At 38.7% G+C, this 12818-nt stretch overlaps 1 protein-coding gene across 2 annotated transcripts; it reads right to left on the bottom strand.

Annotated features, from left to right (window-relative positions):
- Positions 1-2354: 2354 nt before the first annotated feature.
- Positions 2355-6321, bottom strand: LOC125230585 (tropomyosin-1, isoforms 33/34-like). 2 transcript variants are annotated; one of them, XM_048135780.1, is made up of 2 exons: positions 6128-6321; positions 2355-5763 (listed from the first exon to the last, which is right to left on the bottom strand). In XM_048135780.1, the coding sequence occupies exon 2, from the start codon at positions 5747-5749 to the stop codon at positions 3890-3892; it is 1860 nt and encodes a 619-aa protein (XP_047991737.1). In that variant the 5' UTR covers positions 5750-5763; positions 6128-6321; the 3' UTR covers positions 2355-3889. The 2 variants fall into 2 exon arrangements, with proteins under 2 accessions (XP_047991737.1, XP_047991738.1); XM_048135781.1 differs by lacking the exon at positions 6128-6321 and having other exon boundaries at positions 2355-4950; positions 5383-6048.
- Positions 6322-12818: the final 6497 nt, after the last annotated feature.

The following is a 12818-nucleotide window of genomic DNA, read 5'->3' as shown; positions in this document are numbered from 1 at the left end:
TGCATTAAAAAAAAACAAGATACAATTTAATAAGCAAAAGTATTCATAAAAAAAAATATTAACACAAGAAATTATACAAAGTACAAAGCTATTATGATTATTAATAAGAGATGTTAGAGATGTATAGAGTCTCTAAGTGTCAAAGTACATCTAAAAAAATTATACATGAAGAAAAAAACCGAATAACTAAAATAACTTTAGAGTTGTAAAAGACTCTTGTTGTCTTAAGCAAAGGAAAAAAATATATGTATACTTAATCTACTTTTTTCCTTGGAGATGTATATGGTCTCCAAGAGTCAGAAAGAAAAATAAACAAACAAGGACCGAACAGAGTGCCTCAACGTAATCTCATTCAAAATTAATGTTACATAGAATAGCATAGCCCCTATTAGCCGAAACAGACCGGTCTTCACAAACAGCACCCGTTCACGAATATGGCGCGCATCTCAGCCATCGCCTCCCTCAACCTTCATTCGGGAAGGTGGCGACCCGATCAACGACGTCACCGTAAGCAAAGACTTTTTAGCGAGCATGACATGTTCAAGCTGTCCGGGCTGCATTAAATATTCCAATAATAAGTGAATACGGTATACCTAGATGTAAGACACAACATTCCGTGCTTGTATGTTACATAGTTTAAATTGACTTAATTGAAAACAAGATCTTGGGAGATGTAAAAGGTCCCCACAGTCAATTATAATTAATGGGATATAATAAAAAATAAAAATTTGGAGGTGTAAAGGTTCTCCAAGTGTCAAAAGAACTAGAAATAGAAAAAAAAATGCGTATGAAATACAAATTTCACGTCAAGAGACTGTTAAGCTAGCAATCTCCAACTAATTCTACAGAATACATAACTAGTATGTACTCAACAAGTCAATATATATATATACCAAATTATAATTATACAATAATAAGGATCAATAATTTAAACAGCCAGTAGCAACAGCGCCTTAAGCATGACACAATGTCTCCCCGGGACACTGCTAGCAAAACTATGACAGATTTTGAGCCTGGATAGTCGGCCATGGTGTAGTATCTCCCAGGTAATCATCAATTTTGTAGTACCCCTTTTTGAGAAGTGCACTTTTTATGTACTTCTTGAATGAAGTAAAGGGCAGATCCCATGCCTCTAAGGGTACCTTATTATAAAATGTTACACAGTTTCCCAGGAACGATTTCTTCACTTTCTGTAGACGAAACTTGGAAACCGCTAGCTTATGTTTGTTCCGTGTATTATAACTATGAATATCTGACAGTTTCTTAAAGGACTCTATATTCTTATGAGTATACATTATCACATCTAGTATGTATTGTGAAGCTACTGTAAGGATGTCTATCTCCTTAAAGCGTTCCTTCAGTGAGTCACGTGACGCCATGTTGTAGATAGATCGTATTGCCCGTTTCTGGAGAACGAAGATGGTTTGAATATCTGCTGCTTTTCCCCAGGCCAATATGCCGTAAGACATAACACTATGAAAGTAACTGAAATAAACTAGGCGAGCTGTCTCCACATCAGTTAATTGCCTAATTCTCCTTACGGCATACGCGGCAGAGCTCAACCTTTTTGCTAGGGCAGATATATGAGGACCCCATTGCAGATTGCAATCTAAAGTAAGACCAAGAAAGAGCGTATTCTCGACAAGGTCCAGGTTTTCGCCATTCAGCGTGATGGTAGTATCTGTCTTCCTTACATTGGGTAAAGAGAATTTAACACATTTCGTCTTCTTGGCATTAAGGAGCAAGTTATTTGCTGTAAACCATTCTAGTACCTCCTTCAAAGTTTCATTCACATGGCTATAGTCACTCAGTTGCCTATCAACTTTGAAGATTAGTGAAGTATCATCAGCAAATAAGACTATCTCACATTTGTTCTTTACAAGACATGGCAAATCATTTATATACACAAGGAAAAGAAAAGGTCCCAGAATAGAACCCTGTGGTACTCCAAGCTTTACAGTTGTACCGTTAGATTCAGTACCATTTACAACCACTTTCTGGGTTCTTTCGTTTAAGTAAGATTCAACAAGTTGTAAAGCTTTAGAGGATAGACCGTAGTACTTCAGCTTGTGTAGTAGTGTGTCGTGCTCCACACAATCGAAAGCTTTGGAGAGATCGCAGAAAATACCGATAGCATCTAACGAGAGTTCCCAGGCATCGTATATGTGCTTGATTAGCACAGAGGCAGCATCTGTCGTCGAACGACCTCGTGTAAAACCAAATTGCTGATGCTGAAGTAATCCATTCGTGTTAAAATGTCGAAGCAACTGGTTCAATATAATTTTCTCAAACACTTTGCTGAGAACGGGAAGTATGGAAATTGGTCTAAAATTTCCAAGGTCATCCTTGCTGCCTGATTTAAACAGAGGAATAACCTTACTATACTTCATCAGATTGGGAAACACACATTCCCTAACACAAGCGTTAAACACATCGGCTAGATAAGGTGCCACGACGTCAATAATTGAATACACGACTTTCACAGATATCCCCCAAATGTCCTCACTGTTTTTAACTTTTAAGGACTTGAAAGTTTTAATAATCTCTTCGGGGTCAGTAAATTGGAAATATAATTCCATGCTGCATTTCTTAACATTGTAATTGTCCAAGTAGAGACCTGCCTTAACTACAGAGGAGTTTAAATTCCGTGTAGTATCAGTGGCTATGTTGGTGAAAAAGTGTTGAAAGGCGCCAGCAACATCGTCGTCTGCAGACAATACTTGGTCTTGAACTTTTAGTGTGTAATGGCCATCACGGGGTTTCGTCTTCCCGGTTTCAGCGTTTATCATATTCCAGGTAGCTTTTATTTTATTGTCTGCCGACCTGACCTTCTTGCTTAAGAATGCAGACTTAGCCGCGGCGCAAACTTTCTTAAACACTTTTGAATACCTCCTTACATATTCAGTAAAATTTTCATCATGGTTAAAATTCCTCATTTCATACAGGTCATACAATCTCTTCCTGCTTCTGTGGATACCGACGGTGGCCCAGTCACTAAACTTTGACTTCAATTGGCCTTGCTGTACAGTCTTCGTCTTAAAAATATTCTTGTGGACGTCGTGGATGACACTCGACAGTTCCCCGTATAATGTATCAGGATCTTGCTTGCTTATACCTGTCAAAGTAGGTACCTGCGATATAATAGATTCTCTAAACTTATCCATTCGGCTAGCAGTGATAGGCCTATACGTAATCGCTTGCTGTTGTTTTACAATGTTGACTTGGAAATAAGCTTTCTGACCACAGTGATCAGAGCTGAAACAACTAAAGACATCTTTCTTTTCAACTTCACAATTACAGAATATATTATCCAAACAAGTCGCCGTACTGGCTGTAATTCTTGTGGGCTCGTGGAAAAGCGGAAACAAGTCAAAAGACTGAAAAAGATTTAAGAATCTAACTGTGTGTCCATGCGTGGGATCTAGTATATTAACATTAAAGTCCCCACAAATTATTATCTTCTTGCTGCTAACAAACACTCGTCTCAACGCATCTTCCATCACAGACTCAAAAACGCTAAAATCCGCCGAAGGTGGTCTGTAGACGCACATTATAATGTGATCCTCCAATTCTATACATGATATTTCTATAGTTCGCTCAGTAGAAAGTTTAACTATGTCATTTCTTTCTTTACATTTAAATTTATTTTTTACTATAATCAATGATCCCCCGTGAATGGCGGACTTTCTACTGAACGAGCTAATTATGTCATAATTACAGATATTAAATACTAATAATTCATATTCTTTGAGCCAGTGCTCCGTAACGCACATGACATCAATATCTTGTGATTCTAAGAAAAGAACCACCTCTAACTCTTTGCTGGAGAAGCCCTGTAGGTTTTGGTGAACTAACCTAAGCTCACGGGGCCTCTCCGCTGTCTCAGCCGTCAGTTTAAATGCTGTGGGCGGCCCGCGGGGGAGGCTGCGCACGCGCCGGCGCTCACCGCGCGGCCGGCACCGTTGCCACTGGCCGAAATGTCAAAAAACCCCGGTTCTACGTTGTAAGCTAGTAATTTTGCTGTCGTCACTTTACAATTCCGTGGTACATTCAAATAATTATCTCTTAGTCTAAAACGGTAATTATTTCTTTTATACATAATGTTCAGATCAATAAAATGGTAAGCGCTTTCGTAACAAGTCGCATTGTACAACATGGAATTTAACTCCGACACTCTAACGTTGTGCTCATGGGAAACAGAGTCGGAATACGGAAAAGAGCATAAAATAATTTTATAAATTCCATGTCGCTCAATGTCGGACAGCGTGCGTATGAGGGATCCCACGTGAGATCTCTTCACACCCACACTATCGCCGAGGTGTATAATCAGAGTGGTGCCACTGTCAAACTTGTCCCTCGCCAGGCGGCGCACGACCGATTCGACGGAGGCACCACGCAAACACACATTTGTTACACTTTGCCGGAGACATTCACCCAGCAGCACGCCGAGGCCGGCCCCGATTGCGTCAGAATAGATGACCGTCGACCGCGGAGGGTCCCGGCTCCGAGCGCGCGGAGCGCCGGGCGCCGCGCTCGACGCGCGCGCCGGCGACGGGGCCGGCGGCCGAGGCTCAGGCTCGACGGTCAGCCGCTCCAGAGCCAGCCGCAGGAGGCTCGACGGTGTCGGGGCCGGCGACCGCGGCTCAGGCTCGACGGTCAGCCGCTCGAGAGCCAGCCGCAGGAGGCTCGGCGGCGACGGAGCCGGCGCGGCGACGGCGGGGCTCGGCGGGACAGGGCGGCGGGCGGCGGGCCTGGGCTCGCGGCGCGGAGAGGGCGCGGGCGCGGGCGCGGGCGCGGGCGCGGGGCTCGGGCGCGGCGCGAACAAGGCACGCAGCGCGGGCGACCCCGGCGCCGCCAGCGCGGCACGGAGCGCCGGCGAGTGCGGCGCGGCGGGGCGCCGCCGAGCAGGCGCAGGCGAGTCCATGCACACCGGGTACCCGCTCGATGGATCTAGAACATTATTCATAAAAGATATGTACTCGTGTAATGCTTTACTTGTCAATTCATATCTATTATTCAGGTCTTTCAGTTTTGATTCTAATTTGTACAATTCATCGGAGCGACTGTTCAACTCCTGTGCTGTCAGGTCGAGTCGGTGTTGACAATTTAGAAGTTCATCGCTTAAGGCGACACTGTTACATCTGGACTGTATTGTCTTAAACATAGAATTTTGTCGTTTAACTAAAAGCTTTGATTTCTTTATAAATTTGCTTAACTTTAAGTATTTTTTAATTTTATTTGACCCCTTCAATGTCACTCTGGGATCACTGCCGCCCTCTAAGTGCACAGACTCCTTTAAATCTACATGGTCCTTCATTGGGGAGCACGGTGCACTGTCATGAACCACATCTAAATCGAAGCTATTAAATTCAGCAAATATACTTAAATTGTTTTCAGCCGGAGCGGAGTTCCCGGAGCAATACTTGCAATACCGTTTTGAATCCGACTCCTGCAGTTGCTGCTCGAGGTCCCGGATGCGTTGTAATGCCTGCTCATGTATCTCTTGGCAATGCTGGAACCTTTCTACGACTGCCTGGAGTTCATCTCGTTGTCCTTGCAGGTCTTCATACTCGACATCTTGATTGGCTAGCTGATTTTTGAGGCTTGTGTTTGTTCTTACAACACGCTCAATCTCCTGCTCACTCTCCTCCTGTTCCTGAAGGAGCTTTTTGTTGAACTCATTAGCTAATTTAAGTTCTTCCTGTAGTTGCTTCATTCTAGCCATTATCACATCCCGACGTGTTGTCATCTTAGTAGTTTGTTCTGTAACATTATTCATCATGTGAGATATTTAAGCCTAAATGTATTGTTAAAATATATTAATTAGGGCTTTGACAGGATATATTGTAACTAAGATAACAAGAATATGGAATCACTGCCTTGATAATAACAAGATTTCATATAACAAACTTTGTAATTCACTTTGTTGCAAGTTACACGGGATACCAGTGAGTAAGGTTTTATTAGTTTGAGTTGGTTTAACAAAGAAAATATAAATATGGGAAGTTAAAATACTATTATGTAGATCAAGTGTTTAGAAACATAAAACACAAAACCTATAACAGTTACTAGTTCAATACAAATACACTGTAAAACTACACTTAAATATTAAGTAAGCAATACTCATCTGTAAATATCTTCCAAAAAACACCACTAAATACGGTGTAATTTTAAATCTTGAACGTTACTCCGTTGACAGTTGTCGTACTTTTGTCGTCAATATTTGGCTTCACAGGCTGCATGAAAACTTATGATAACACTTTCACACTTTAATTAGGATGTGGTACATCCATTTATCACTGTAATTCCTAATATTTTACATTTTTAATCTTGTTTTAATCAAAATTATCAATCAAATAATCATTTTTAATCAAAATTTAAATTGTGCAACAAGTTCTCGCCATCAACATTGTGGACAGAATACTCAATGCTACGACGATCCACACAAATATTCCCATTCATTACATGAAGTAAGTAACTAACCCATTTTATTATTCTCGAATAGGTATGTATGTGGCTGTCGTAGAAAAAGTATAGTATACAATCGTAACATTATGAAGGCTATAAAAGTCTCGTACCTTACTTAGGCCACTCGGCAAGCCTTCGTGGCCTAACCGCGGTACTCAACTTTTATAGCCTTCATAACGTTACCGTTATATAATATACTATTTAATATCCATATTATGAATATTCAATAAATCATACAATGACATTTGTGATGTGACATGGATGTCACATCTGTTGGCACAATGATTGCGTTTTGTTGAACGTATTTGAGCTCAACATATAGGTTTATTATCACTAAGTATATTATATTAATGAATAACGAAACGGATGTGACATTTTCCTAGTCCACCAACGTCATCTAGTCATTTTATTTGGCAATAATTAGACAACATGCGAACAAACTTAGCCAGCGAAGCGATCACAACTACGTCGAGGCCGACCAAAAAATATAATTTGTAAAAATTGTGTTTTGAGTCAATATTTTGATATTAAAATAAAGTTTTTTGATAGTTATTCATAGTATAATATAAAAACAAGTAAAAATATGGGTGAAAATATGTTTTTTTCCACTCCCGGGTTACGAAACAACGCCATCTAGTTTTAAAGCAAAAAATAAGCTTTTTTCAGGGGTACGCTTTTTTGTATGGGCTATATCAGTCTAGTATTAAATGGTCCTTGGTAGAAGTTTACAAAATATTTGATTAGTAATATGTGTATTTTACTGTGCATGAATAGCATTGGCATTGATAAGACACGCTTCTAGCTCAATAAATTATAGTTTTCCGCAATTGAAATAATAACAAAATAAACGGAAAATGTATGACTTACACAAAAAATAAGTTTGGTTTGTTTGTATTGTATTCAAAAGGAAAGTGACAAACTGGGTATCACATAGTACCATATACAGCCACCAATACCTTAAAATGCGTAATATAATATATTATAATAGTTACCAAATAACCTGTCTTCTTTTTTTTTTGTATTGAAATGTAGGTAGTAAAACTATTTTTTTTTTGTAATTTAATGGACCGGTATTAAATTATGTACTTATTAGGTAATAATAAGTTTAGGTATTATTGCATGTTTAGCTGTAGTTCACTGGTAAAAGACACCTATGTAAGTTGTGGTTACCTATAATTGGATAAGCATCAGTTTAAACTTTTGTAACTAGATTTAAGAGCATGTAAGATGTATTATCTGTTGGTACTCCTAAATAAATAAAAAAAAAAAAAAAAAATAAACAATTAATTTGAATTTGTTCAGCTCACCTACTGCGCACCATCATATAAATGGATGTCCACCGTCTTTGCCTTTTTTCATGATTTTTCAGATTTTATTTCACTAATCGTATATTCATAATAAATATAATCTATCACGTATCGAATTTACTTATATACTTAATTGATCAGTAAAATAAAATCTGTAAAATGATGAAGAAATTAAGGCAACGGCGGTGGACATCCGTTTATATGACGATTGACCGTGCGCAGTGGGTATGGTGGACAAATTAACATTAATTGTTTAAGCAAATCTAACAAAACTCATTTTTTGTAAAGGCCATACATTTTGCGGTTCATTTCGTTATTATATCAATTGCGGAAAAATATAATTTATTGAGCTAGAAGCATGTTTCACTCGTATCAGTGCGAATGCTATTCATATACAGTAAAAATACACATATTGTCAAATATTTTGTAAACTTCTACAATTACGACTAAAATTATTAAAAAGTAACGATAGTACGCATAATATGCTTTCAAATGATACCTCTCACAAATTGATCGCTAAAATAGGATCTGAGAAATACATAAAATTAGGCGACGGTCAGCACCTATTTACGTCACGGGGGTGCAGTGACACCTGCCAAACCAAATTCGTAATTACTTGGTTGTATAATATCATACATCAATAAAACTTATATTTTTAGAAAGCATATTGTGACAGAACAAGCATTTGTTCGTGGTCTTGTTCTTGCTTCTTTCTTAAATAAGACTTACATTGTCAAAGGCAACTGGAGACTTCTTTGCTCGACCCTTGGAAAGCATTCATCCAACGTTATTTCACTGGATATTTTAATTAATTCACTGTGGTACTTGGTCGCATGTTTCATCATATTATCTCACATAAAATTTCACTACCATTTGATGCAAAACAGGCTGGAAAAGCTTATTTATCAACAAGCTACGTTCACGTGTACGGAATACTGACACTGACAGCTGTCGTCTGAGTAGCGTTCCAATATTACATCTTGGTTTCAAATACATGTTAGGAAAATTGGTAAAGGTTAATTTTGAACATACTTCCTGGGAAATATATTTAGAATGCAATATTTGATGTAACTTTTAGAAAGAAATTTGATATTTTACCACGGATTTGATGTACAAAACTGGATTAAAACCTTTGATAAAGTAATATTTGTATATTTATATTTACCACAATATAAAATGTTTCCTTATGTACTAGAAATCAATAAAAGATATCTCCACCTCGCTCTAGAACACGTGCAATCATGCAGGTGTTACTGTTGAGAAGCAAAAACCTATATGCCAAACTGTCTTGGACATTAATACCTAAGGCATACGGCTTAGTAAACAAAGCAGTTATGATCTTTTTCTTATGCGCGTAATTTAGTTGTTATCCATTGTCCCATGTCTCCGTTAGGTCTCTGGTATGTCTCCAGTCTCCATTATGTATCCAATATGTCTCTGTTAGGTCTCTGTTATGTCTCTGGTATGTCTCTAGTCTCCAATATGTCTCTAGTCCCCATTATGTATCCAATATGTCTCTGTTATGTCTCTGGTATGTCTCTAGTCTCCAGTATGTCTCTAGTCCCCATTATGTATCCAATATGTATCCAATATGTCTCTGTTAGGTCTCTGTTATGTCTCTGGTATGTCTCCAGTCTCCATTATGTCCCCAGTCGCTGCTATGTCTCTAATAGATACTATAAAAGGGCCGGGGCAGGCCGTCGCAGGTCATTCTTCAAATATCAACGAGACTAACAGTGTCCCTGGCTATCGTGTATTATACTGGTGAGTGAAGTTACTCTGCTATTGTTTCTCTGTTTGTACTTACTTGGAAATTATTCTAAGTGATTGTAAACTTTGAAATTGTGTCTCTGTTTGGTTGTGCGAAGACAATATCTTTGTACAGTTGAACTTAGGCTTGTAGTGGAGTTACTTTACTGTCAGTTGGGGGTTATTTTAGTGTTCTATTTATAGTGTAGTGTTACATTTTAATTAAGTGCAGAGTTATTTGTAGTTTAACGTGTATAGTGAAGTTTCTACGCTGTGATTTCCTAAGTGTCATTAAGCAATACAAAGACTGGGTCGATGTATGGCTGAGATTTGGGAAAGCATCTGTGTTTGATTTTATAGGAAGTGATTCTTGTAAAGTTAAGCCCAGATCATAGTAATTAAAGGAAATTTCACTTGTCGGTTTATTTATTTGATTTTACAAAGAGTTGTGTTAGTAAAATTGAACTTAGTTTTCTATGGGGTTGTTTTGCTATTTTACTAAGCCAGGTCATTGCTTGGGCAGACAGTTTGCCCGACTAAGCGCTTCTTACCTAACGGTGCCAAAAAGGAGCGATTAGGAGTCTTTTGTTCCAAGTCTGAGGAGGCTTGGCGTCTTTTTTTATACTTACAAAAGGCGAACATTCCTCCCTGGTCTCAAGGTCCAGCTGCTAGATGGAAGTGAGGACTTTCGCGATTGAAGAAAGACATTAGGAGTAATCCTTGCTCACTGAAGTCAGCAGTAATTGAGGCTAGGTCTTGTATTATATATATTTATTTACTCGGTGCTCTGGGTCACGATGGTGCTGGTTGCTGGGGATTTCAGTTGTGATTGATCCATACCTAAACGACAAAGTTTTGATCGCAGCTGGGTCTCCTCAGGTGACTGGCGTTGGAGTGTCCTAGAATACTGGATATATACACGGATAGGGCGGTCTACTCTCTGCTACCTAGTCTGCGGACGCAGAGGGGGGGATCTGACCGACACAAGCCTATAGGTTGCCTATCTCAGCTTCGCTGGCTGAACTGTACAGTTCTAGTAGGGATACACTTGTGCATATTCTGAACTCAAGATCTATGGTAAGTGATGATCTGTGGTTCAGATATGCTAGATTAGGGAAAACTATAGGAGTAGGGTAGAGTCACACACACTATATCTATGAAATTAGGGTTGTTTTACGATTGGTCTTGAAGTATAATTGATAGGTGTGTATTTCTTTGGATTAAATGGACTTTAAATGTGGTGTTTACTATCTTAAAATATGTGATAAACTGGTAATTCATAAAATCTCTTAATACTTAATTTATCTGAGTGTAATTAATAATTGTGGTAGCAATTTCTGATCTCTCGGTGTAGCTGCGGAACGCTAAGTGTTGCTAACTGGTTATTCAAGGTAAATTCTATCAAATTGGCTAGGGAAACAAACTGTCTTTGGAATAAAAGGATTGTTTGTTATAGGGTCCAGTGGCATGCGAGCGCCGTCCACTGATGGAAAGTCAAAAGCTTAAAAAAGTTAGTAGACTTACTTAGTTCTCATAAAAGTTAGCGACTACTCGGTGTTTCGTTGAAACATTAAAAAGATCGAGAAGTTATGGTCTATTAGCAGTATTGGGGAAAGGGGGTTTAGCTAGGGAAAAAGAAACAAAACAAAAAGGGGGTTAGTTCGTAGATAGATAGCCCTTCAGGCTTACTTGCTTAGGATCCTGATAAAGTGGTTTGGTCAGGTCAGGGGTCCCATACCGTATCGCAAGCCCTTGCCCAAGCCGGGACCACTAATAAGGCGTAGCGGATGATTACAAAAATATTTTAAATATTCATTTTCTAAGTGCTGCAATAAACTAGTTCAAAAACCAAAATATTTACATTACATCATTATTCTTATTATAACTTCCTATTTCTGTAACGTTTTTAAATTATATTATGCTCTGACAACAGGTTATTTATATTTACAAATTAAAAAATAACTAGAGTTCAAAATATAGTCGTTACTCATTAAAGGATCTGGGTTATCGCGGATCACATCGAAGGGTTCTACATACTCTCACTAGACGATGATGAAGGCCAAATTTACGGGGTATATTTAAAGGGAGGTTATCCATACTGTTGGTTAGTCAAGTAAGTAAGTAAATAAGTAAGGTGAGCGGCGGTTTAGTTACATTTTGGTGCCGTGACCAGGATCTAAGATGTGCTCTTTAGAACACATCTTGGATACCAAGGTTTACAAATAAATAATAGAAAGTAGCCGTTACAAGGCTACATTTTGTTGCTGTGAGGCGGAGTGTGTACACTATATTTTGAACTCTTAAATAAAATTAAAACAATAAGAAACATTTATTATTCATAAAAATAATAAAAACATATATAATATTTCCATTTATCATTTTTCATTACTTAAAATTAATATCTCCTTGTTTCCTTGATACCTGAAAAAAAAAAAATAGCAAAATTAATACCCATCTTATTAATTTATCAATTATAATGCTTCATTTAAAAGGGGGTAGGTGTGGGAAATAATTTAACTATAGCTGACCCGGACTTTGATTACATTTAAGGTACAAAAAAGAAAGTAAAATGAACAGACCAGCCCGAAAGCGTGTGGCAACAGCCAAAGCTCGAGAGAATGAACCAACTAGAAAAACCAAGAAAAACACTTTGTCTACAATACCGGAGGAACCAACTCAAACAGAAACAACTTCAGCGGTACCCGCTCCAGTGAGACTACGAAGACCAGTTGCACAACCAGCTAAGAAGAAACCGTCTACCCCAACTACCACGGGGAGAGGGTTATTTTACAATATGTTACGAAGGACTGAGCAAAAAATGGTCGCCGGGTTAAGCCAGTTGAGGAACGAGCTGCAGGCGGCGATCTATCCTCAAGAAGAAGCCCTTATACCTGAGGTCATGACAGAAGACACTATCAATCAAAATGAACACGTCACGAGCGAGCCAGAACTAACTCATGAAGAAAGAAGAAATATAATCTATAATCTGAAAAATATCAACGTGGAGCGGCCTAAATTTGGGAAAACATCGTCGCACCCTGTCACCTTCCTTGAAGATCTAGAAGCCTACCTAAAGAAGACTTCAGCAGAAGGCCATGAACTCGAGACTATCATCGAATGCTTAGAAGGAACTGCAAGAGACTGGGCCAGGGTATACAAGGACCGATGGAACACAGTTGAAGATTTCAAGGAAGATTTTCTAAAATCACATTGGGGGGAATTCGAGCAGAACGAACTAAGAAGAAAGATAGTACATGGATTCTATGACAAAAATGAAGGTTCAATGCACAACTA

Source organism: Leguminivora glycinivorella, chromosome 10, assembly GCF_023078275.1.
Source record: "Leguminivora glycinivorella isolate SPB_JAAS2020 chromosome 10, LegGlyc_1.1, whole genome shotgun sequence".
Lineage (NCBI taxonomy): Eukaryota > Metazoa > Arthropoda > Insecta > Lepidoptera > Tortricidae > Leguminivora > Leguminivora glycinivorella.
This window is presented reverse-complemented; position numbering and strand designations above follow the sequence as displayed.